At 45.3% G+C, this 24,547-nt stretch overlaps 1 protein-coding gene across 4 annotated transcripts in view; it reads right to left on the reverse strand.

Moving 5' to 3' along the window:
• AKR1D1 (aldo-keto reductase family 1 member D1) overlaps positions 1-24,074 on the reverse strand; it is a 34,972-nt gene extending 10,898 nt beyond the window's left edge. For 2 of the 4 annotated variants that reach the window (XM_086468042.1, XM_086468035.1), the window contains exons 1-3: positions 23,982-24,074; positions 7,492-7,659; positions 2,913-3,029 (exon numbers count right to left, since the gene is read on the reverse strand). In XM_086468042.1, coding sequence (XP_086324168.1) covers positions 2,913-3,029; positions 7,492-7,659; positions 23,982-24,074 — 378 coding nt within the window. Of the gene's footprint in view, positions 1-2,912; positions 3,030-7,491; positions 7,660-8,921; positions 9,039-23,981 lie in introns of those variants that run through there. The other 2 variants (XM_086468027.1, XM_086468048.1) reach the window with 2 other exon arrangements.
• Between the last annotated feature and the right edge of the window lie 473 nt (positions 24,075-24,547).

Below are 24,547 nucleotides of genomic sequence, written 5' to 3' on the forward strand. Positions count from 1 at the left end.
AGTCTCCAGGCAATACTTCCTCTACCAAACTACCTTTTCATACAAGGGATTTCCTGAATGGAAGGACTGTCTGCAGATGGATAAAGAAGGAAAAAGTGCTGAGGAAAGGCGGTGTTTTGATGGTGACAGGATGGTGGTTATTTGGTCTTTGAAAAGGTCTTTCAGAAGTTGGTCACATTTCTCAGCTTGGGGTTCTCATGGACTACAATGCACCAGTCATTCTCACAAGTGCTGTTATCTTCTCTTGCAGTTCTCTTGGAGATAGCCAAGCACCTTTGAACGTAAGATGGCTTCCTACCATGCTGCCGTATGAGCACTGAAATAAGTGGGACAACACCATACAGTCACTGCCACTATGCAGGGATCACATCGTATCATGCAATGTTCAAAGTCTGGAGGCACTCCAAAAGCTACCAGATAACTTCCTTGCATATTTAAAACACAGCAGTCGGTAACCACTGATAGGAAAAGCCCTGCTCCCAGTATAATAATTTCCTTACCCACACAGATGCAGGAAGACAGGTCTGCACATCCCATTGCTTCCACAAAATGGTCTTTGACAAGCGGGCTTTCTCAAGAGAGCAAGTTTAACAACTTGTGAATGCCTATTGTATAAATAGAATGCAATAGGAAGCCAAGTAGTGAGGCCATTGGTCCGTTTTGATTTATTCTCTTAAAATGACAGGAAGATACTTGGATGAGAATTGTCCAATGTAAGGCTAAAATACCTGCTTTCCTGCTAGATCACAGAATAATTTAGTTGGGAGGGATTTGGAGATCATTTAGTGCACAGCAACCTGCTTACTGATGAATCACTTATCTAAGCAGAGTCCCCTAGAAAACCTGCCAGTAGGTATGAGCTCCCCAGGCAGAGGGCACGTGGTGGCCTGAAGGAGACATGTTCCTGCTGGTCATCTGTTGCTAGGGTAGATGTGCTGAGCACCACTGCTGGGCCAAACAGAGGAAGGACAAAAGTCTTGAATGGGGAATAGGTGTGAGTGCAAAAATACAGGGAGGTGTGGGCTCATGTTGGTAGGTCAGTGAATAATGCCATCCTGGATGTCAGCCATTCTTGATCCACCTGAAAGTGCTGGTGTGGTGGGGCTTTCCTCCTCTGAGTGGTGCTGTCTGAAAACAGAGTCCTCATTCTGCCTAAAAGCTGCTACAACAACTTGCACTGCTGGGCTCTGCAGGGGCATATTTCTTACTGGTTTCAGAGTGGGACTGTAAGAGACTTTAAGTCTCAGGTACTTCGCTGGTTTCAAGCAGAGACTGCTTTTGCTAGAAGACTTTTAGGGAGACAGGAAAGCAACAGCATTTGCAGAGTAGGAGTTTGTTAGTGTTACACCTGCACGCTCCCCACCAAAGGCAAGCATTGCATGTGGGATGGGTGTATTTGTGAGAGAGGGAGCAAAGAAAGGAAACCTGTCACCATTGCAAAAGGGTTGGGGCTTTTTCTGTTTGTATTTGGCACAGAAAGATGTATATATTTTTCAGGGAGAAAGCGACTTCTTTTTTCTCTCCTCTCAAGGAGGACATGAATGAATCTCCAGGCCTGCTACTCCTTTAACAACTCAGATTGTTGATACAGGCCTCAGGGAGTCAGATGTACATTACTTTAAAGCCAGCTGTCTATATCTTTATATTGTGAGACAGTGACCTTCTCTATGTGGGAGAATGAACTACTAGAGAATACAAACACAAGAGAAGGGAAACAGGAAATTGCAAGCAGTGGGAAATTTTAAAAAATGTACCCAAAAGGATTCCATACATGGGACCATATAAATAAAGTTTTAATATGTGTGTCCAGTTACTCCTATACTGGCCTTTAATGGGATATAGCTTCCTTGGGGGAAAAAAGCACTGCAGGTCTAAGGTAACTGCTTCATTGGTAAATTGCTTCCTATCTGATGTTTCTGGCAGCTTGGAGTCCGTAGTAAAATATAATGTTAATAATCAGAGAACGACTTTCCTTGCAAGAAGAGGCCAGTTTAGACCTTAAACATCCCACAGAAACAACTAACCAGCTAGTTGCCTGACCCTATTCTCCCTAAGAAAAAAAGATTTAATTGGTTCAAAACCACTTAAATACCTTTTGCATCTCATTCTTCTAATTTCACTATTATTTAATTTGTCTTTATATCATGTATGTGCAGAGGAAAATTGTAAAGCAAGGTTCAAATTATTGTGAAACCAGAAAGTTGAAGACTTGCAAAAGCATGCTTCAAGGGAGGTATGCAACTCCAATGTGAGCTCCTTGCATTCAAAGGTTTTGGCTACAAGTTGCTCAGAGCTAGCAGTATGAAGGCTTTAACTTTTTAGACATTTGAGAGTGAGAGATGGACAACCCATGTTTGGGACCAACTGTGATCTACTGAAGCTGTCCAAGAGGAGCACTGGAGTTAAGGAGAATAAGACCATAACCACGCTTTGCCCAGTGGCTTTAATACTACTGAGGCTATTTGGGTTTTTTTGGGGACAGAGTGAGGAAATCAACTTGATGGCTTTTTCCCCTTTCCCTCTCCCCCTCCAAACTTTGTCCCTAGCCCTTCGCTTCTTTGTATAACCACTTTCCTCCAGTGACTCCCTCCTTATGGCTCAGAAGGGATAAAGACACATGTGCTGCTTCAGCCACAGTAATTCTTCAGCACAGGAGGTATTCAACCCCAGTCAGGAGACCTGTCCTTCCAGTGGAGAGACCCCATGCTACAGCTGCCAGTAACTATTTCCACATCACCTACAACCCTCTTTTTGTGTTGTCAGTGCACAGAAATGTATGCAAGCAGTATACATAAACAGTATCTGGCTAAAGTGCTATTTTCAGTATGGACTGGAAGCTGCAAGGATGATGCTAGATGGAGACCTTGGTTCAAGCCAACCATGTACTTTTTTGGGGCAATTTTTCTTTTTACCTTGAAAGCCATTGGCAGCTCAATAATGTAGAGGTCAACGTAGTCCAGCTGCAGGATCTTCAGGGTTTTCTCCAGTGTGGGACGCACCAGCTCTGGTGGGTGGCAGGTATTCCACAGCTGGGGAGGCAAGCACAGGCTCTTTTTTGAGTGCCAGGAGGAGCAGTGAGCATCCTCTAGCTGACACCCCATCCACATACACACACACACTCTTGTCCTTCTGACAGAGCCCGTTATGTACAGTACAAAGACATTGTGGTCTACGTCACTGCAAAACGAAGGTGAGGGGCCTTATCCTGTCCTCTGCCAGACAAAGATGTAGACCAGGACTGTCCCAGTGCTGACCCAGTAAAGCCATTACATATTTGTTTTTTACAAGACAGGTTCTTCTGAGTTAGTACATTGCAAACTCTTGCTCAATGAACTTAGGCAGATTCCTTTTTGTTTTCTGAGCTTTCCAAGCATATGCTTTCACTGGAAAACTTTGTTCCCACAAGAAATCTGTGGTCAGTGTTATGCTTGAAGGCAGAACCTCTGATCATGTGAGCTAGCTATTGAGCGGCCAAGCACCCAGCACAAAGAGAATCTTTTGGTTTTCTCCTGTGGTCATGGAGCCTGAGTGACTGCCTGACCTAGGGAAGTTTTAATTTATGCCCCAGTCCTCACTGAAAGATGTGTTACTGTTTAGTTACTGTAATGCAGGTGTGACTAGTTAAAGCACAGCCTTTTCAGCCTCTTTAATCACAACTGCTTCCTTGATGGCTTATGCCCTGAGGTTGCTATGGAGTGTGCTTAGTTGATTAGCTTTCAGTACTATCTCTAACTGAACTCTGCTGATGCAAATCTCTTGCAAGAATAAAACATAGCATGGTAATTAGTAACCAAGAGCTCTTTGTAAACTGATTGCTGCAGTTAAAATTGACAAAAAACAGAACTAACACACAATAGAAGCTTAAAGTGTCATTTATTTGCCCACAATAAGCTGGGATATTTTATCTTCTTTTTTCAACTCACAGAACTGACATGTGCAGTCACATTGAGGTTTTTGGCACCTTTATGGGCTGGAAAAAAACTGCTGTTCGTTGGTAGGGTCGTTGTCTAGCCAGTTCTGCCACCAAAGCTGTCAGTTACCGCTTGCCAAAGTATAGAATGAATTAGTTCTTCAGACACAAAACACTCAAATTCCAATTTTCAGGGGAAGATAATGATTATAGGTGTCAAAGGACGTAGCCTGGGTAAGTTGTAAAGTATTTTATCTGTCTGGGTTTTTTTAAACCAGATTATTGTTTTCCCGGGGAATAACTATTTGCTCAGTTCTGTCAGAAGAGGCAAAGACACATTATCTTGAAGTTCAGGTGTACTGAGAGCAGCACATCTGACCCTGCCTTAAGCTGACAAACCAAAACAAGGTTTAGCAACTGGAGATTCACACTAGGCGTTCCCCAGCTATGCGTTGCAAGGCATGAAGAGTTTATTATCACTAGGCGGTGGTTACAGAGGCGGAGGTGTACTACAGTAAAGGGACCAAGGTCCTGCTCTCAGAGTTTTAAGCTGTTCCACTGGATTTCCTGAAAGCCTTTGGTCTGGGTGTTTTTTAAGCGTTTTACATGTAAAATTAGATGTTGTTTTGGACTTAAATATAGGTAAGAAAAAGATTCTGTATACCCTTCATGTTTAGTTTGTTTTGTTACTGTGTTTTGGAAATTTAGTAACCTGAGTTATGTTGATAGTTTAGAAGCAGTTTTTACGAGCGCCCTTTCTAGCCCTTTGCTATTGAGCTCAGTACTTGCCAGTGAATATACTTCCCTTTAAAAAACTGCAGAGGTTCTAAAGAAACAGCCTTTAGAAATAATAAACATTTGTGCCATGTTAATACATAGATGCCATGGAAACTTAAGAGTTTCATAACTTTTCATGATTTGTACAAGTTATTGTATTATCTACCAAAGTAGAACCCATGTAGACATTTGAGCAGTCAAAGCTGCCAGCTGGCTTTGGCATTTCAGGACACCACATTTCCTGGAAATGTTACTTCTAGTTTAATGAAAGAAATATCCTGGGATGAAAGAGGAGACCAAAAAGGTCTTGCTATATTAGCCAAGTGAGATGTTGGCAGTTGATATAAAACCTCTAAAATTTCTGGATGCTGAGCTGCTCTGCCTGATCAGCCAGCCAGCCAGCAGCAAGAGCCAAGTGCAAGTGCTCAGGATTTCAACTGGCAGATGCAGCCCGATTGCACCAGGTCACTATTCCAGTAACACTGCCACTCGAGGGGCTGTTCTTGTTAGTTCCTCCTGATGGAACAGCCTTCAACATTTTTCATCTTTGTTTAGGGAAAGATCTGCATGAGGGACTTGAGTCTGAAGTGTCTTGGGAGTTTCTATTACTTCTGATGCCAGTAAGGCCAAAACCAACTTTTGTTGTGCAGACCACTTTCAAGAATGGTCTGCTGTACCTACTGTGATTCCCAGAAGATGCAACAGCTCATGTCAGTTACCAATTGATGGCTGATGTATCAACCAGTGGCTTGATATTTGCCTCTATTTCATAAGATACGTGAGTTTGTGAGGTACATAACGCTAAAGTTACATAAGCTCATCAGGCAAGGGTCATCCAGTCCTATTCCTCCTGGGAAGTGCAGAGCTGCTGTGAAAATGTTCAGTGAAACCTGTGAAAATCCTGGATTGTGATGGATTGAATTGGTTGCAGATTATTTTCCACTTCTGCCTTTGAACTCTTTAAAGACTACAGAGATGCTTTAATAAACCCTGAGCACCTTAAGTTTTGTCAAGCACAGACAGGACACAATGGAAAGATAGATCCACGTGTGTCCCATCTCACAGTCACAAGACAGTCTGGAACCACAGGCATTGACTACAGGTTGCAGCCTTGTGGCTTGCAGGATCTGCAGTTTAGGGAACAACTGAACTTACAATCAAGAAATCAAATGCAGTTTCACAGTTGGCTCAATGTTTAGGTAGTGATCATCAACCAGGAAAATCATCTAGTGATTAGATCAGACAACTGAATATATAAATATATATATTTATATAGAGAAATATATCAATAAAATTTGGAATCCTGATAAAGTTTTACCAAGAGATGCACTTTCACAGAACCTAAAGGTTTATATGGGAAAATAAACTGCAGAGGAAGCAGTTGGGAAAGTTAGACACTCCTAATTGTTAGGACATATGGTTCTAACCTTTTGGCACAACTTTGTGCTTTTTATTTGAACTATTACTGGTAATTTGCAGTAATGAAACTATAAAACAGTTGAAACAAAATATTTTGACTGATCCAAATCAACATATTTGGCATATAAGAGACTGAGAGACTACCCTGATAAGGCTGGAATATTTGAGGATGTGAAACTTTTCTCAGGATGGCAAGGTTGTTACCAGTAGAAGCAAGAAGGGAACTTGGAAAAGAGTTGCATACTTTACAGATTAGAAATTGCTGTACTTGGAAATTGGTTTATAGCAACTGAAAATCCAGTCGGTCTGCAAACTACCCAATCCGAAGCTTAGTTTCCCAGATCATAGAGCTTAACTAAATTGTTCACAGTAAAATGGGCCTTTTATCCCATGGGATCTTTCACTCTAGGAACCGTGGTATTTATTTCCAAGACTGTTGAGTAACTTTGTGGATTACGTCTTATTTGGGAAAGGAGAAAGGGAAAATATTAGTCTGATACGTTCAAAGAAGCACTGCAGGAAGGGGAACTTGAGGCCATAAACTCCGTTAGAAACTGGACAGGCACCATGAATTTTCTGAGGCCATTTGATCTTTGTTCTGCAACGCGCAATGAGCTCTCTTATACCTGGGATACAGTCATAATAGTTGTGGCTTTTGTCAAACACTTCATCAGACAAAGGATTTCATTCTTCTAGGAGAGAATCAACTCTTACAGCTAAGACTTTAAAGCATTGACTGGCTCATGCGTTACTCTGGCCTTGTTGCTCTAGAGCAGAATTGTGATGACATCTTCTCTCCAAGTAGATTCATCATCCTAGAACCTTTTTAATAACAGTAACTAAGGGTGTAGCTTGATGAGTAATTTTCTGGCAGTAGTACCAGTGCAAGCACTTGCTGTTCTCCCATACACAGACACTTGCATGCACGTGCTTGCTCCCACCCCTTTCATTGTGCAATCTCACAGCAAACCTGTATGAGGAGTTGCTCTAACAGAAAATAACATTTGAATGATCATTGTCCAGATCGGGCTCAGTGTGTGACTACACAAATGTGCGTGCCAGCACAACATGTGGGACAGTAACAGCTTAGGCAGCATCGCTGAGTGTAGCAATGGTCTAAACTTGCAAGTACCTACAATACTAGGCAGAATGGATGTTGCATGGTTCCCATTGCTAACAGAGATTTAAACTGAGAACAATAGTGATACTTGTGCTTAGCAGCAAATCTAGTACTCATAAAGCTCTGCAGCATTATGGTAGTGCTAGGAAAGAAAAACAGAGGATGTTGGATCTGGAAGCATGCCAAATGTCTACCAGCATTCTTAAGAAAGCCCATTCATAGAAATCCTGGATTTAGCGTAAATGATCTGCATGCAGCTTCTCACCTTGCCACAGTAAAAAATGTCTTCTCGCTTGATCTTTCCTTCAGCAATCTTCTCCCGGATGGCTTGTCCCACTTCATGCTCATTGAAGTAGACAAAGGCACCATCAATATGGCGGTAACCAGTATCAATGGCAATCTTCACTGACTCCAAACAGGAACCTTTGGGAGTCTAGTGGGAGAAGAAAAAGAATAAACATAGTTTCAGCCTCTTGCTCACCTGTCCTGCAATGCTATAGAGTCCCTGAGATACGCACAAGGTTCATGCTGGGTTCATCCAGTCTAACCTTCCCTTACCTCCCCAGACACCTGTGTTTCAACTTCTGAATAAAAATGCACTGTGCACTTTTCTTCAAAATGGTCATGAATGTGGAGTTAGACTGAAAAAAGGAGAAAAGCCTTCTGCTTTCCATAGCAGACACTATGTGTCTGAGTGTTAGAGTCCTTGGAAAGAAGAATTTAATGTATTTGATATGAAAATAATTTCATAATTTCTTGCCTAGAGAGCAAGGGCTTTCCTACAACAGACATTTGATAAAATCCCTTACTCAAACAGAAGAGACCTTCTTGGTTGAACAGAGATGGTCAACCACCTGCCTGATCAGAGGCTGTTTGAATACCTTATGGTCCAGTACAGCCTTCAGCAGAGCAGGAATTTGGATTTGACTTCTTTCTCCTCAAATCAACTGTAGTATCAAATCAACCGGTGGTATCACAATCTGAATGGTGATAGCTCAGGACTGTCTACTGGTAGTCCCAGTTCTGGACAGTTGCTTTATTCTGTGGCTAAAAACCAGTGGATGCTTTAGTGTACGTTCATATACTTCTTACTGCTTCAGATGCTTTAAGATGAACCCAAGAAACCTTTTAATAAGTCCAAGTGGTATTTTTCTGCTGTATGCTGCACTTATGTTTACCCGCCTTTGCTGACATTGAGTAACCTTTTTTTTTTTTTTCAAAACAGTCATATTTTCCATTAGCCGGTGTGGCAAGCAAAATACGCGTAAGGCCAAGCCAAGCTAAAAGCATGACTGGTCACTGAAATCATTTGGCTGATCACTGAAATTGTACTTTAAGTGTCTTATTGTTGTCACACTTTGTATAACGAGAGGGCAGCTCTAAGTGGTGCTGGTCAAGGGCTCTCAGCGACATGCTACTCTCTCACCCTTTTCATAGGCGTTGCTCTGCTGCAGCAGGGACATCTGATTCACTTAAATGAAAACAGAAATAGGGTGAATCAACCTGCTGTGCTGCGCTGTGTCTGCCAGTGGCAAATGCCAAGAGGTGAATTTTGCTACCTCCAAGTGAAGGGCCAAGACCACGCTGCTTCTCCTATGAAGAAAACCGACGCCAGAGACATCTGGAAATGAAGGGTATGAAGGGAGGATGTCAAATTTGGTTTTGCTGATGCCAAGGAAAGACAAGAAGCAGGACTGGCAATAGGTGCTGTTGGGAAGGACCACTTTTCACCACAACAATCAGTCTCCCTCCTCTCTCTCCAAGTGGCTCTTTTACAGCAGCCACTGGCTTGGCTGTCCAGGCCTTTGCCATAAAATAAGCAGCTACTCTTCCACCACCCACTCAGCCAGAAGGTGTGAAACTCACAGCTGCCACAGGATGCTGCAGCAGCTAAGGACACTGGTTTGCCCTTCCTCATTCATGGAAGAAAGATCTATGAAGGACTGAAGACACATGGGGGTCAACCTTTCTGTCTTTCAGTCCCACAGCTGTAGGCGGGTGGCAGACTATTCTGGGGTAACGGGACTGTATCCCAGCCTGCTTGCTCTGCCCTTCAGTGTCCCGTCTGGGCTGGCTGCTACCGGCCACAACTGGACCAACTTCTGTTCATTCTCAGGGGGACTTTCTGCTCCAGCATGCAGTGCCTAAAGGTTACTTAAAATGCAAAGCCACTCATGCTTGCCCTTATTTATTACAGATGTGAGTGAGGGCTGAGAGGCAAAATGGCACAATTTGGCACACTAAAGTATTTACAGCAGTGATGATTTAATATTGTCTCCTTAATTGAGAGAGACAACGAAACATTGTTTGAATGCTTTGCTGCTTTCACTGTGGGAGCCTCCCAAAGGCATGCTCGGCCCCTGCCAGGGCCCTTTCCTAGTTGTTAGTAGGATGTAATGAAGACCACGGCAGCTAAAGCCTTTCAGGGGCAGTCAATAGCTAGTTTTCACTCGAAGCATGTCAGGCAGCATTACAGAAGCACGAGGCATGCAGTAGTGACAACCTCCAACATGTTCACTGCTTTGTCCCTGCCTGAACCTGCAAGGAAGGATTTGAGGAAGGTAGCAGGCAAAAAGCCGACATGAGTACTTCAAGCCTGCAGTTACTGAAAACAGTAACCTCAGACCTCTGCCTGAGCAGTGAGCTGCACGAGGCTGTAGCCACAGTTGACAAGCTCAGGCTGACTAGCACAGAACAATGGGGCTCAGCTTAAAGGTCTTGTGAGCTCAAGTCCAAGTGATGACTAGTTATCCAAAAAAGAAATATATTTTTAAAAATGCAAACTTGATTTTTAAAACTGTGTGGCTTTTAGATTACTTTAGTCTGTTTGACTTCTACCATTCAAATGTATGAAAGCAGAACATTTAGAGCACAAATGACACATTACCTTAATACAGATTTGAAAAAAAAAGAGGTTGTGGGGGGTTTTTTTTAACTTTTTCCCTCTTGCTGAAAAACCTGAAAATGGGCTGTGAGCCTGATCCTACGATTTCCTCTCTCTTCTCTTTGTACTCTTGAGAGATTGTATGAACATGGCTCCCAGTCATTTCCTGAAGCTGTAAACTAAATGCCACAAAGCAGGGATATGTTGATTATTGAGTTGCATCTTTTCTCATACACCAGGGCCAGTTTGGTCAGTAAAAAAAGCAGAACGAATAGAATATGTGAAGAAGGGTAGAGTATCACATATAGGACAACGGCATAAATGCAGACTTGGGAGGAGGGTGGAACAGAGGAAAATGTGAAAACTTGCAGTTACTGCAATTGGCTTTGGCTGAACCAGTTATCTTCTGTTGGAGCTGAACTTCTATGTATTCATCTTTTGCATTGGACTTACACACATCTATACAAATAATCCTTCAAGGGCTTGAGGGGGCTTTTTTTTGGATCAAGCCTTAATTACTGATGGCCAGAGATGGGTTTACATTAAATATAAATGTTTTCATTGCACTAGCTCATTTCATCTGATGTGGTATATTAGTTCTGACAGATTCTGATCTAAGGTGCTCCATATAAAAATGCAAGATAACCTAGGGAAGAGTTTTTGGAAAATCCTGTCTCTATTGAAGTGTCCCAACTGAAGGCCTGGGACATCTGTGATTCTGGAAACTTTATACAATACATTTATTTTCATTCTAAAGGAGAAACTATCATTTCTAGCATTTCACATATCTAATCCTTCCAAATCCTGCAGTGGATGTGGTAAACTGTGCTGATGAGTAGCACAGGCTAGTCATGTTGTGGTTTTGACACTTTTTGTAAGTGTTGCCTTAAGTGTCCTATCTCTTTCCAGTTTCCTGACAGACCATATTATAACTGAATGACTCAGATCACCACTGTTCATCCATCTTTCCATCAGAGAAAGCACAAACTTGGATCTTTCCCCTGTACCCTGCTGCTAAGCCTGAGATGTTTTCATCTCTTCTGTCTTTCATGGAAATAAAGTCTTTAAATAGTAGCGACCAGATCAGAGATTACTGACTGAAAACCGACTTTTACCTAAGTGCAGACACAAGTTTGCTATGATTGCTTTTTCGTCTTTTGGTGTTGTTTGTGCAAGGGTCAGCACTTCAATCACAGCAGCTGATGGAGCAGTGCCTTCCAGGCTGCCTGGCCACAGAGCAGCAACCTTTACCTCCTCCTCCTTACTGTGGGTTATACTCAGTAGTGTATGTTATCTATATAGTGGTTGTCTATGCTGTCTGCTCATTTCGGTTAGGCCTTTATTCTTGCACTTCTCCCAAATAAGAAGGGCTCATATTTAGAGCAGCACAAACATCAGATGAGGTGCTGAAATGTCTCCATGCTATAAACCTTTGTGCTTTGTCAGGAGTAATTCATGAAGCTTTGGCCTTAAGACAAATCGTTGCTTCTTTATTACTTTTTATTTAAGTGTAGATAAGAGGTATGTTTGATCCCTAGCTGCAATTAATGTTTCAGCTTCTAATCTGTGTGTCCTGCAACTATGCTACTTTGATCAAGGACTGTTGTTGTAGAACTGGAATTTTATAACCACTTGTACGCTATAAGTCAGATTTTTATCTTCAGTGCTGTTACACTTGGTCACTAATTTGTGCCAAAAAAGGTATTAAATACATTACACATTTTACAATTAAAGAAAAACTGTTTGGTTACTAGAACCGCTCACTCAATCACTAATAACTCTTTCAATAGCATCTGGGTTATTTTTAAGATCATAGAATTTAAGGAAAAAACACACGCAATTATTCCCTCTATCAATCAATAACTTGTAAACCTGCTGATTTACCACCATGCATGACAGGTTAAACCAGTATCCTTTTCCTTCAGGCTCCATGGTAAACAAATCTGGCAGAAGGGCAGGTGGAGCAGACTTGGATTTGCACCTTCACTGAAAGGAAGGAAGCAGCAATTTGGGCCCTTCTCCATAGATGAAGTAGCCAACTGGCCAGTTACCACATTTTGTGAGTCTGCAAAAGCAATGCGCCCTGTCTGTCTGAAAGGGTCTGCTTTCTTTTTCCTCTGAAACCGTGAACTTGTTTATTTTTTAATGTTTATTCCAGACACTCTCCATCACATCCCATTTTGTCAAACTATTGTCCCTACCATAGAAAACATACAGCTTCAGTTTTGCTCATGATTGCATGTGAGCAAGCCACTGGAGAATGTTTTTTGTGGAGGCATACCCATGAATTTTACTGTTCCCTTCAAGTAGAACAGTATTTGCTTAGCGGTGTTAGTGGTTGTCCTACTCATTGCTGTTATTTAGTGTCGTATTTCAGCTGTGCTCCAATTCTTTTGCTTTTTCTATAGCATCCTTTTCTGGTCAGCAATTTCCATCAGCTTTCCAGTTGATAAAGAGGGATTCTGGTTACCTCCAAAGACAAAGCTAACACAACACGTTAGCAGCAGATTGTAGTCTTGCAAAACCATGTGAACAGCTACCATAGGCCTGCTTTTATAAATGTCTTAACATCAGTATTATCATTTATTCTTTATTAGTGCATACAGTAGAGGAAAAGAGTCTGCCTCAGGCTCTGCCTCATTTCACATGTGCAGCTTTACAGACTTGCACCAATCTTGGCAGCATGTGAGAGCTGAGGAAGCAGCACTTCAGGGAAGGAGCCGTTTACCTTAGTCCGGAGCACGTCACCTGGTTAGTGCCATGGCATTCAGTCCCTCAGCTGGGAACAATGATCCTGCGAGGAAGAGCTTGAGGTGTTGGGAGAGACAGGGCCATCTCCTGGAAAAATCTGAATTTAGCTGCAGCTGAATTATACAAGAGATGCAAATTGTGGGCTAAGCACTCCAGTCCTAACCTATAATTTAAGATGTGGAGCCGCTGTTTAGGAATCTTAGTCAGCTAAATACAGGAAGGAGCAAGTAGGTACATTCCTGGGCTCAGAGCCTCCTTCGCCAGAGCTCAGCACTCACACACAGATTCTTATGCAAGTTTCTAGAAGCCCAATTGCTCATTTCCATTTGCCTGTTTTCCGGACAAACTGGCAAAGAGGACTGGCTTAAGATGTTAGGAACAGAGCATAGAAAATGTGTACTGAAGGCATTACAGGAAAGCACAGGTTGAGTTTACAAAGCCAGAGGATATGAGCCACACAAGGGTACATTCTTAGAATTGTTTAGTCTTGTAAAGAAGCTGTACTGTACACCTCTTTCTTGGAAAATGCAACCGCCAGCACATCCCTCTCTCTCTTTCATACAGGAAAATCTGGCTTTCATCCCCTGGAAGCATTGGCATCCGCCATCCAGGAAGCAAAACCTAGCAAAAGGATCTCTGCAAAAGCAGGTAGAGCTGAGAACAGAGGCAGAGAGCACAGCTGAAAGCCACGAGCTGCTATGCCAGCCCAGACCTTTGCTTTGTGTCATACAGTGGAGGACACCAAATGCATCCAGAGAAGATGGGGGAAAGCTTGCTGCCTTGTGTCATGCTGTGAATGAGTGGACAAGGGTGCCTTTCTCCTCTAGCCTGATGTCCTGTCAGTGGCCTGAAGCACAAGGTTTGATTGCCCATACAACAGAAATTAGATTGCACAAGTGCAGATTTAGCATTTCTAGAATTCCTTTGACACTGTTATTCTAGGATTTAGCCAAAGCTGTCTTCAGGAAAACCTTATTATTGTAGCTGGCAGAGGCTACTGGAGTTATTTTTACCACTTGATTGCAGAAGCATCAGTTTTAGGATCGCCACAACATTTGACTTGATGCAAATTCACTTAATGCAAGCCTAGGCTAAAGGGCTGCCATGCCTCTCTGTCGGCAGCTAAAGGATTAAAGCAAATGACATGCACACTCGAGTCCCATGCTCCCGTGGGGTGGACTGGGATGTTTTCCTGAAGGACAAAATAGCCAGCCAGCCAGACCTGGAAAGCACAGAACTAACTAGAAGAGTGGATGCTATCAAAACACCCTTCAGACAAGAAATGTGATCCTAGGGATGCATGAGGTACAAGAAGATAAAGCACCAGCTTGTGCAATAACAGAAGAGAAAGAAAAGGTTGCCAGTAGTTCTTCTACTTCATTCCCTAGAGTTAAAGAGGAGAGGTTTCTGGCGCCAGTTCGAAGAAGTGTTTGCAAAGGCAGATGTAAAACTCGGGGAATTCCACCACCTAGTTAGACGAACCAACAAAAGTTGGCTTTGGTGAAACCCAGAGAGGCATTTTCTGCACTGCGTGTTCAAGTTTTGACAAATGTGGCCTCCTAGGTCAACCGAAGCCATAACCCAGATGTTAGCTTCCCATGTGAGCTGTAAGAACATGCTTATGCTGTTCTTTGGAGAACTGTGGGGAATCAGGGACACATATGAGTGCACAGCCATATTTAATGTATGGAGTCAGTCAGGGATGTTTTAGAAAACGGAGGTTTGTCTGGAAAATTGGGCTCTAAATGTTCTAGCCAGAAAGCATATCTTTCAGTCAATTCAGGTATTCAGGTTTTCCCCTCTTCAACAATGCCAATATTTCCCTGTCTCATCCTCTGTAAAACAATCTTCATAACTTTTATTTACATATGAGGGATTTCCTTGTATCTTGAGCAGGGCTGAAAATCCAGCATGGTTTGAAAGCCAGAGGAAAAGAGAAAAAAATTAGGTTGTTTTTTTTTTTTTTTAGTCAATATTTGGACTTGATATTATTGCATTGGTAACAGCTAGCTTTACAGCTTTTGGAAGAGAAGTATATTGAAATAGCTAATGCTTGTCACTGTGGTACACAGCTATGGAACGGAAAAGGCCTGCTTTCTGTTTGGCTACTTTTCAAACAAGGGTTCCTATGACCGGTTTTGGGTGGTGCTACTGTCCTAAAAGCTTATCTGGATTAACCTTCTATTAGTTTTGGATCTGGGCTGATTTAATGCAATTCTACCCTATCTCACAGCCAGACATGTAGCTCAATGGGTAATGTTGGCATCTGATACCCACCATCCAAAAGCCATACAGACTCCCAGATGAAGTTTTCATCTCCTAAATGTCACCTTGCTCTGGGAATGTTTTACTCTGGAGCGCTCTTGCACTGTCCAAGTCCGCATGTGTTGGTACCGTGTTCGGGAGCCAAGTGACGCGGTGCCAGATTGGCTGTAAGAACCAGCCCCTCTGCTTGGATTAGGCAGGCATTGCTGCACGGGGCCAGGCGATTATCTGACTGTCAACGGTTTCATTAGTAGAAGTCCTCTGCTCTCTGGAGTGATACATGTCTTGGTCCTGAAGTAGTCTGTGAACTATTTCACATAGCAGCTGAGATATCAGCGTCGGTTAGAGGTACTATCTTTTTAAGAAGATATTTTTTTGAAGGCTTATACGTTAAGGCATGCTTGGGTTCGGGCGGGAGTCGTTCTGAGCACAATCTACTCCTCAGAGTAAATTAAAAAATCCACCATTTTCCAGGATTAGCAAATTTGTGGTTATTTTGCTTAGAAGTCCTCCATAGGTTGATTAACTTCGTAGCTAGAAAATTAGTCTTTCATTCACCCTCATCTACAAGGCTGGGTCCGTCTGCATCAGGAATTTTACATGTTGACCTTTTCAGTAAATGCAGCTTTTAATCTGCCACACATGATTAGAGACTAATTGTATTCATAGCTGGAAACACCACAGAAGCCGTTGGCACAAAGTAGAGATTAGTCATACTATCAATTTTTTTTCTATTAAGCTTCAGGATTCATAGAAATGAAGAATCACAGAGATTTCAGCAGAGAAGATACACGAAGGTAAACTAGCATTTCTGCAAATTCAACAGTGTCTTAGAGCCGTGGGTTTTGTGCAAATCAAAGTCATAAGAACAAATCTTGTGTCCTCAAGAAAGTTGCATGCATGAATCTCCTCCAGCTTGACAGAGTGATAAGTCATTTTTTCAAATCCAACTTTAAAATCCAATTAACAGTTAAAATATAGTTCTTACACAAAAGCTAGGAGTTTTTGAGCCTGCCACATTTCAGAAAAAAAGCAGCTACCTTTTCTGATTACCTATTTTTTCTAATTAGATGACTTAATTTTCCTTTCTTAATGAGATAAAGATGCAATCTTGCATTTATGCAAGCCAAAAATGTTCCATTGTATAACACGAGATTAGAGGGAGCTAGCAGGAATTGAGGTGTCGAGAGATAGTTGCAGGCAGGGGAGGAGAGGTCATGGCTGAACACAAAGGAGACAAAGTGTTGAAGGCACAGAAATGCAGAGAGACTGTTCCAGCGGCAGAACAAAAAAGTGAGAAAAGGTGAATGTAAGATAAACAAACTCTGCTTTTCATAGGTGGTAAATATGCCATTAAAGCAGGTATGAAAGGAACTTTAAAATGCATCATGCAACATTAAGTTTTTAGCAAAGATCATTGATGAAAACAGAACTTGTCCGAGACCCTTTTGATTTAGCGCATTCTTCTACCCTGTACCCTCACCTATTTGCTGTAAGAAGTCCGATCTGTGAAAGCAGTATCTTTCTTTGTCCCTCATCCTTTGGCATATTTGCTGTCTCTGTAGCAAACAGCAGGAATGGATTTAGACAATAATACAGCCCAGATTCACTGCAGTTTCTTGAATTCTCACGCAGACTCCTTCTCGTGTATCTTCTTACTCACAGTGTTTTTGATCGTGTTTCCAGCGAGCAGCCGCGCTCCTGCCTGAGAGCCATGTTGTTCCACTGCCTGCTAAAAGCTGGTGCCTGCTACTGCGCCTCCTCAGGGCATCTGGAGACCAAATACCAAGAAGTCCTGCCTTTATCCACTCTTGGCAACAGGGTCTTGCCAGTAACTGTGACTTAGTTGAGGAATAATGAGTAAAATCTGAGAGATTAAGCAATAAGGGCATCACACAACACCAGGATACCAGCCACAGAAGGAAAGCTGTGACATTTGCAGTCTGTGCAAGCAGAATCCTCCGAGTATGGTTTAGTCCTCTAAGTGTGAAACTACCTGAGTCACGACTTTGTCAGTGAGTGATCTGGCTACAGATACATGGTTTCGGGATAAATATGGTTCAGTGTGAGGGCTAGGCTAGGAGTTTACCAACACTCAGGCAAGGAGCCCAAGCCCTCCAGGACACGTAGTAGAACAGGCACAGTTCTCTTCCCGGGCTGCAGTAACTTATCTCCTTGCCTTCTGCCCTTGCCTCAAGCATACAGATCTCAGTTTGGAAGTATGGTTTTAGGATATCCTCAGAGACCGAGGGAACATAAGGCCATCTTCTGAAACCTCTCAGAAATCCCAACCCTGAAAGACCATGTGTTGCTATGTGTTGGGCAGCCATGGCTCTGCTGCTCAAAGCGCCCCCTGAAGACAAGAAGAATTAGTACTGCATGAGGTAATTCTGCTGCTTAAAAAGCAAATGGCTTGAGAAAGCCAGTGGTGGTTACCAAAAGGGACCGTAAAGGGGCACAATGTCCTTTGGAAATGCTGGTCAGGGGATATGGCCCGATAACTTTAAAAAAAAAATATTTAGTTTTGGGAACTTTCTTCACTTCTTAAGTTCAGGGCATAAATACGAGGCTCTGTAGCCAAATACCCCAGCTGACTCCCCTCACCTCTGTTCAAATCAGGTTCCCCATAGCCTTTTTAGGGAAAAAAAAAAAGGCAAAATATCTCCTTGGCATACATCTGTGGTGATTTCATAGAGGTTCATAAAGATCACTTCATTACAGAGCTAGCTTCAGACTCACCACTTGCTGAGTTCAAACACATATTCACGTGTAGTTTTTCACATTAAAAGGACTGTGGTGTTTTCTTTATACATTTATTTTAATAGCGTGTCGTGGGAAGTAAGCTAAGCCTGTAAGGACACTTGCGTGTTAGGGCAGTTCCTACTCTTGCCACTGCCTCCCTTATCTCTTTCAAGAAAAAAAATCTAGAAGTCAAGTGAGAGGTTTACCTCGGTTGGAAGACAGTTGTCTGAGTCAGAGAAAGAGAAATGTGTAGGAAAGAGATCAAGAAGTGCAAGCCTTTAAGCTTCAACCCTGTCTCCAGTGATCTCAGGTGTCACTCCTTCCTGGAACTTTCAATATAAGATCCATTTTGCAGCTTTGGGTCAGGCCAGGTGACTTTCTCTACAAGTCACCCAAAATCATCGCTGCCTCTAGCCGATCATGTTTCGGGAGTCAGTGACGGCCAGGAGGAAAACAGAGGGAATTAACTGTGTGCAATCCCCCCACTTACTGCAGCTCAGAGATCCAGATCCCCCGCATCGTGGGGGCAAGTCACTCACTACTTCTTTTGACTTAAAGGTACCCTACAGCAGCTCCAAAGGCAGGCAGACTGCAGCAGAGATGCAGCCTGCACCATTCAGAGTGACTGAAATAGTTTGTGTATGCACATCCTTGTGTGAGGAACGTTCTGGCATAAAAGGTCCTACGAGAGCATTAGGGGCTGTTAGTCCCGTACAATGAAAAGTTACTCTGTGCAGCTTCTAGCTTGGGTGTAAAAAGTAATTCAGGGTGCCAAAACAGTGTTTTTACTTATCCGAAGCAGATTTTTTTTTTTTTTAACTTGGTCACTCAGACTGGATACGGGAGCCTTGGATGAACTTTTTCTCTCCCTGATTCAAACCAGCAATTTTTTCTTAAACAAAATCCAGACTGTCTGGGCACTCACAAGGGTTACTTTGTGGTAGTTAAGGATTTGGGGAAATGGGTCTCTCTCCCTCCTGGCTGGATGCCATACCGAGTTCTTTAGCGTCCAGAGCTGTGGGGCTGGTGGGCAGTGTGCTTTCCCATGGGGAGGGTGCTCCTCCTGCTCCAGCCTGTACGTGTTTCTTCTTGCCTCTTTCTAGCTATCACATACCCCCATGATCACGTTATTTCCCTGGGCTGTGAGATACGAATTCAGTCCCTGAAGGCAGAGAGGAGGACTGAATCTGGTTTCCCACCGCGTGTGTGGATTCCCTCACCAGCGGCTATTCAGGGAAAGACAACTGTTACCTCCAACTGCCTTAATAATCCTTTGATTCCTCAGCTTGTACTGCCAGTGCCCAAAATGAAATGCTTTGCCATTTGTTTTGCCTGAAACTATTCCACAAAACTGCTTCCAATTTATGAATGGATTTGGCTACCTCAGAACCTCATTTTTAGCAAAGTCACAACTTGCCAAAAACCCTCACCCAGCGCTATTCTTGAGCACTTTGCCCAATCTTATGTTTCAGAAGCAGCGCCTGTGTACAGTGCGGTTGCTACAACCTTCCCTCCAAGCCCTCTCCTCCCTCAGTCAAAACAGGAAGGCAGGAGAGGAGCTGTGGCCAAGGCCCCTTGACCTTCCAGGGAGACAGCGAGTATTTATGTGGAGGCACTAGGCTGATGATCTTAGCTGTGTTGACAGGGATGAGTTATAAAGTGAAGCGGGCGTAAGTGTAGTTTTAACAAGGCATAGGATTTCCAGGATTTAGGAGAGTTTTTAGCACCTTTCCCCTCTGAGCCTGCTTGTTCCCATGCCCCGTCTGCTCCTAGATGGGTACCAGTACCATTTGCTGGGCTGTGCTGGGAACTGAACATCGATGCTGGGAGATGGCAGGAGCCCGGGGGGCTGATTCGGCTCTGCTGCGGCGCGGGGCCATGCCATGGGCTCATTAAGGGGGCTGTCCTCCTCCACCCTCCCCTGTGGGGCTGCCCTCTCCCTCCTCCCCCCCCCCCCCATCTATTTAATACCCCAGAGAATTGGGTCAACGGCTCGGGGGCCCTCGGGGAGGGAAAGCTGGACACGGCGCATCTGCCGGAGCCTTGGCAGAGCAGCTCCTGCACGCGCGGGGCTTTGCCAGAAGGATCCACAGAGACAGAATTGGCCACAAATTTTAAAGCCGTCTGAGGGCCTTGATAGTCCAGATTCACTGCTCCTGCTGTGGTTCCCTCCCAGGCCCTTGAGGAGATGGGATATTTAGGGAAAGGAAGAGAGAATAGGAGAAGGAGTCAGTGACCGAGAGTTTGTGTTATGCTTGAGTCCACTCTTGCTAGGACAAACAGCCTAATTTATGTAGGCAAGACTAATACAGCTTACACATTTCCTTCCCTATGTGAAGGAGAATGCGAAACTAACTTCAAAGCACTGAAATCTGCACCGAAAAGCTTTTTGTTTATACAATTATTACCGTCTCTTAAGGATAGGAAACACCAATTAAAGCAGCAAAAAATATTTCTAAGTGCTTTTCTTGATAAACAACCCAAATTTATCAGGAATTCTATGTTCTAATAAATGGATTCATTGCGCTTTCTTGCTGTGCTAGGAGAGTAAAGCAAAAAGAAATGCCCAACATTGCACTACCAGTGTTTTCAGTCTCAAATAATTAGCCAAATTCTTGTCATCCTGACAGTATCCAACAGAAGAAAAGCTGTCTTACACCTAGGAGGAAAGAGCGTTCAATTAAAATTAACCTGATTCTCAAATGGACTTTTTCCACGGTGGTCCAGCTCTGCTCCAGTAGAGTGATGTACTTCATTGAGTCAGTAAACTTGCACATGGGACCAAACTTCTGTCAATACATTTATTCTTTGCTCAGTGTTTCACAACTGGAGAAGCATGACCTATCTCCCAAAGTCGTCTTTGGGAGAACAATCAAGTTATTTAAGACAAGCAAGGCAAGCTGCTGACACACTTTGATTCTGAAGGCACTGCTGTGCAGTTTATCCAGACAAAGCCTGAAACATGAAAGCTGGCCTCCTGCCTCTGTTTTCTTGTAACGGACCGTCAGAGAAGCAGATTTCCCTGCGCTGTGGCTAACTAGATCTGCCTGGTTTGCTTAACCAGTGAGTGCATTCCTGCACTTCAGGAAGAACACTCAGGGCTTATTACGAGCTACTGGGCTATAGCACGAGATCAAGAAAACTGATTTGTTTTGGACAAGCTGCTCTGACATGGAGGTGCCAGGGTGAATAACCTTTGGAAAAAAAAAAATAATCTGCCTCCAAGAGCAAGATGAATAATCTGACAAATGAATGGCTCTGTATTTTACATCAAAGCACAAAATGACTAGAAGTCGCGGAGATCTGACTCATGCGCAGAAATAGCATGCTGGGGATGGTTGGCACTGTTTCTACCACCAGCTGCTTGCCCCCACCACTGGAGAATAAGTGGCTCAGATGCTGCTGCTTAAGCAATTCAGCCACAAAAGGCTACAGCTAAGCATTTTAAGGGAAACATGTCAGTGCTAGTTTATAGCCTCAGTGGTTGAGATAAACGGTTGAAATGGTCCTGAGCTGCCACAAAGCTTTTCAGCTCCCATGGCAGGAGGAACGGGACAGAAACCTCGCCAGGCATCCCGGTGGAAGTTGCGCCAGCCACAAGTCAGCACTCGGCAGAGCAGCTTGTCCTAGCTAAGCAGCACTCCGCTGCCACGGCAAGGTGTTGACAGAAGCTCCCCCGCCCTCTTATCAGTAAAGCAAGCTTTTTAAGATGGGCAAGCTTTAAGCCGTGACCTGTTTAAACATCCTGCCCCATCACTGCCCAGTAGCTGCAAACGATTCTGCAACAAATCCCGTCGCACCCTGCTACCGCGTTTCCCCAGCTGCCCTCTGTGACAAGTTCCCCGACTCAAATACGCGGTCCTAATCCTAGCGTAAAGCTTCAGCCCAGCTCCTCCAGGAAAACATACAGTGTTTCACCTGGTCTTCTGCGAAAATGAGACTTTTGTAAGTGCCTTATCAGTGCTGCTTTCTCTACCTCTTCTCAACTCCTCCTCCCACCCATAACTTTTTAAAGCGTTTATCACGTAGAAAGAGAAAGACAGCTCAGAAAATCGAACTCCTACAAACGTGGGGGGTGGAGAATGGGTGGTTGGGTACAAGCACCAGTCCCCACTGACGGTGCAGTTACACAGTAGCTTCAATTGCTCTAAATTGGGGTTGCTATAGCAATGCCCTGCCTGCATCGTCCTGTCGTCCCCGTCCCCCGTCCCCCCACCCCCCTTTTTGTCACCAGAAAACAAAGGAGGTACATGCGAAAAGCAAAAAGCCACTACCCGGGTCTGATTCGGCTGAAAACCAGCCCTGCCTAAAAATGATTCATTTTTGCCGAATGAGCTCCATGCAAAGGCTCGCCATCCACCTCGACCTGGGGGAGGGCAGAGGAGGCAGCAGGATTTTGCAGGGCTGGGGCAGGAGGAGCAGGACCGTTGCCGTGCTGATTTTGGGACATTAGAATTTCTGCAGAACGAACTCCTAGCAGGGTTATAGCATCGCGGAGAAGCTGCCTCCGAAAAGGGAATCCCATCTGCCTTTCTTCTCAGCTCCGACAGGTTACTCACCGCTCTGAGCTCCCTGCCTGAGCCTGGCTAATGCCACAGCGTCGGGCCACGGCTTATCGGGGCTACAGGTGGAAAGCGCAGCAAAGCAGGAGCACCCCTTCGTTTTTCTCAACTCAAAACTACCTTAAAATGGCAACTCTCGGATTGGGAGCACAATATACAAGTCTGGAAAGAGGCGCTTCAAGTTTGCTCAGAGCTATTTTGTCGCTGAATTAATGCAAAGGTTCTGCTTTGCTACATTAAAACTCCTGTTAGAGAGCTTAATTTTGTTTCAACTAACCGTTATTCAAAGAACGCACTAGCGAAAATATGCCCAGAAACTCTAGTGATGTGGGGTACGGTGCCCAGCCTCTGAAGCTGCAGATTCCCACCGATTCTCCTCGTGTAAACCAGCATTGTTAGCCAGGAAGATTGCAGCCCTGGGGATTTCTTACACACTTTCTGCACTGCTCGTGCACTGCCTGCAGCAGCGTTTTTGAAGATCTTCTTTGACGCTGTTATTAACATACCATAGTTCCATTAGTGGTCGTTAAATGGCTTTAATCAATAATTTCCTTTAGAAAGATATTTTTAAATACCTTGTGGTGTGTGGAGTCATACACACAATATTGCATCTCAACTCTGATACTATTACACAAGAAGGGTTCTGGCCACGGTATCTCTTTTCCTACTCTTCGTACAAACAAACGAAGCAACTGCTGAAAGATCGGGCAGCTTAGGAGAGCAGAAGGCAGCGAGTTGCCTTTGTGCTCCCAGGTGCGCAGAGGGAAGAAGCATCATGTGTGCTTCCACAGCCTCGGCGCAGCCGGACCAGTGACAGTTTGCTGGGAAGCCTGCCCGGGACACGCAAAAACCAAAGGATGCGGAATATTTGAGAGCGGTTTGGCCGCTGGCAGTCAGCTGTGGGAGCCGCAGGAATCAGGATGCAGGAATTTGGGTCTTTGTTTCAGGAACATTCCTTGGAAAGTGTCGGGGCCAGCTGCAAACCGGTCCGAAATCCCTCATCTTATCTGCGCTCAGCGAACGGGAGGGGGGGGGGGTGTGGGCAGCGGGGCCGGCCCGGGGGGACCCGACGGCACCGTCCGCCGCGCTGGCTCCGCGCTTCCCGGGACCGAGGGCTCCAGGCCGCCCTGCCCCGGAGTCGGTACCACACCGGTGTCACACCCCTTCCCGGGACTGCGGCGGTCCCGGGGCTTGCACCGCCCCGCCCCGACCCCGAGCCCCCGGGGGCAGCGGCAGAACGGCTCCCCGGCCCCCCGTGCCCCCTGCCCGTTCGCCCACCGGCGAGGACCCGGGCGGCGGGGAGGGGCGGGGAGCAGCACCCGGGCCGGGATGGCATTTCCACCCCCCCCACACACACCTTTTCCTCCTCTGAGCGCCGCGCACTGCTCAGGCTTTAACTTTGCACGGGGAAAAGAGCAAAAAGAGCAATAGCCGGGAGGGGAGGAGTGGGGGACCGGGCGGGCAGCCCCGGCTCCGGGGGATCTGCAGCGAGGGTGGCCGCCACCTGCCCCCCGCTAGCGGCGCGGGGCGTCCCGGCGCCCCCTGACTTACTTTCTGAGGGTCGGCGTAGGTGCCCAGCCCCAACAGCGGGATGCTGTTGCCGTCGCTCAGCGGGACGCGGTGGCTTTCGGCTGTCAGGTTCATCGTGCTGGCAGGTAGGGCCGCCCCGAACCCGGGGCTGCCTCCGCAGGGGCGGGAGCCGCCGCTCCGCAGCCAACCGCGGTCCCTGGGCACTGGCACACGCTCACCGAGCGACCGACCGGGCCGACGGTGCTTCTGCAGGGGCCGAGGTACGAAACTGCCCGCTCCCGCCGGCGGGGAGCGCCTTTTTGGGGGGCAGAGCCACGTGTGCCCCTGGCGGCCCTGCACCGCACCGCCCCGCGCCCCGCCCCGCCCCGGCTCCGCGGCCCCCCGCGCACCGCCCCGCGGCCCCCCGCGGACACCCACCCCCCCCAGCTCCGCGGCCCCCCGCCGAGCCCCGCGGGGTTACTTCGGCGGAAGCTGCCCGCAGGGCAAAGGCTGCTTCTCGTGAAAGTGAAGGGGGGCCCAGGGGTACCCTGCACCTCGGGGGGCTGGGGGCACCCGCTGCCAGGGATTCCCCACGGGGCCGCCCTGCC

Source organism: Leptosomus discolor, chromosome 1, assembly GCF_034619465.1.
Source record: "Leptosomus discolor isolate bLepDis1 chromosome 1, bLepDis1.hap2, whole genome shotgun sequence".
In the NCBI taxonomy this organism is placed as follows: Eukaryota; Metazoa; Chordata; class Aves; order Leptosomiformes; family Leptosomidae; genus Leptosomus; species Leptosomus discolor.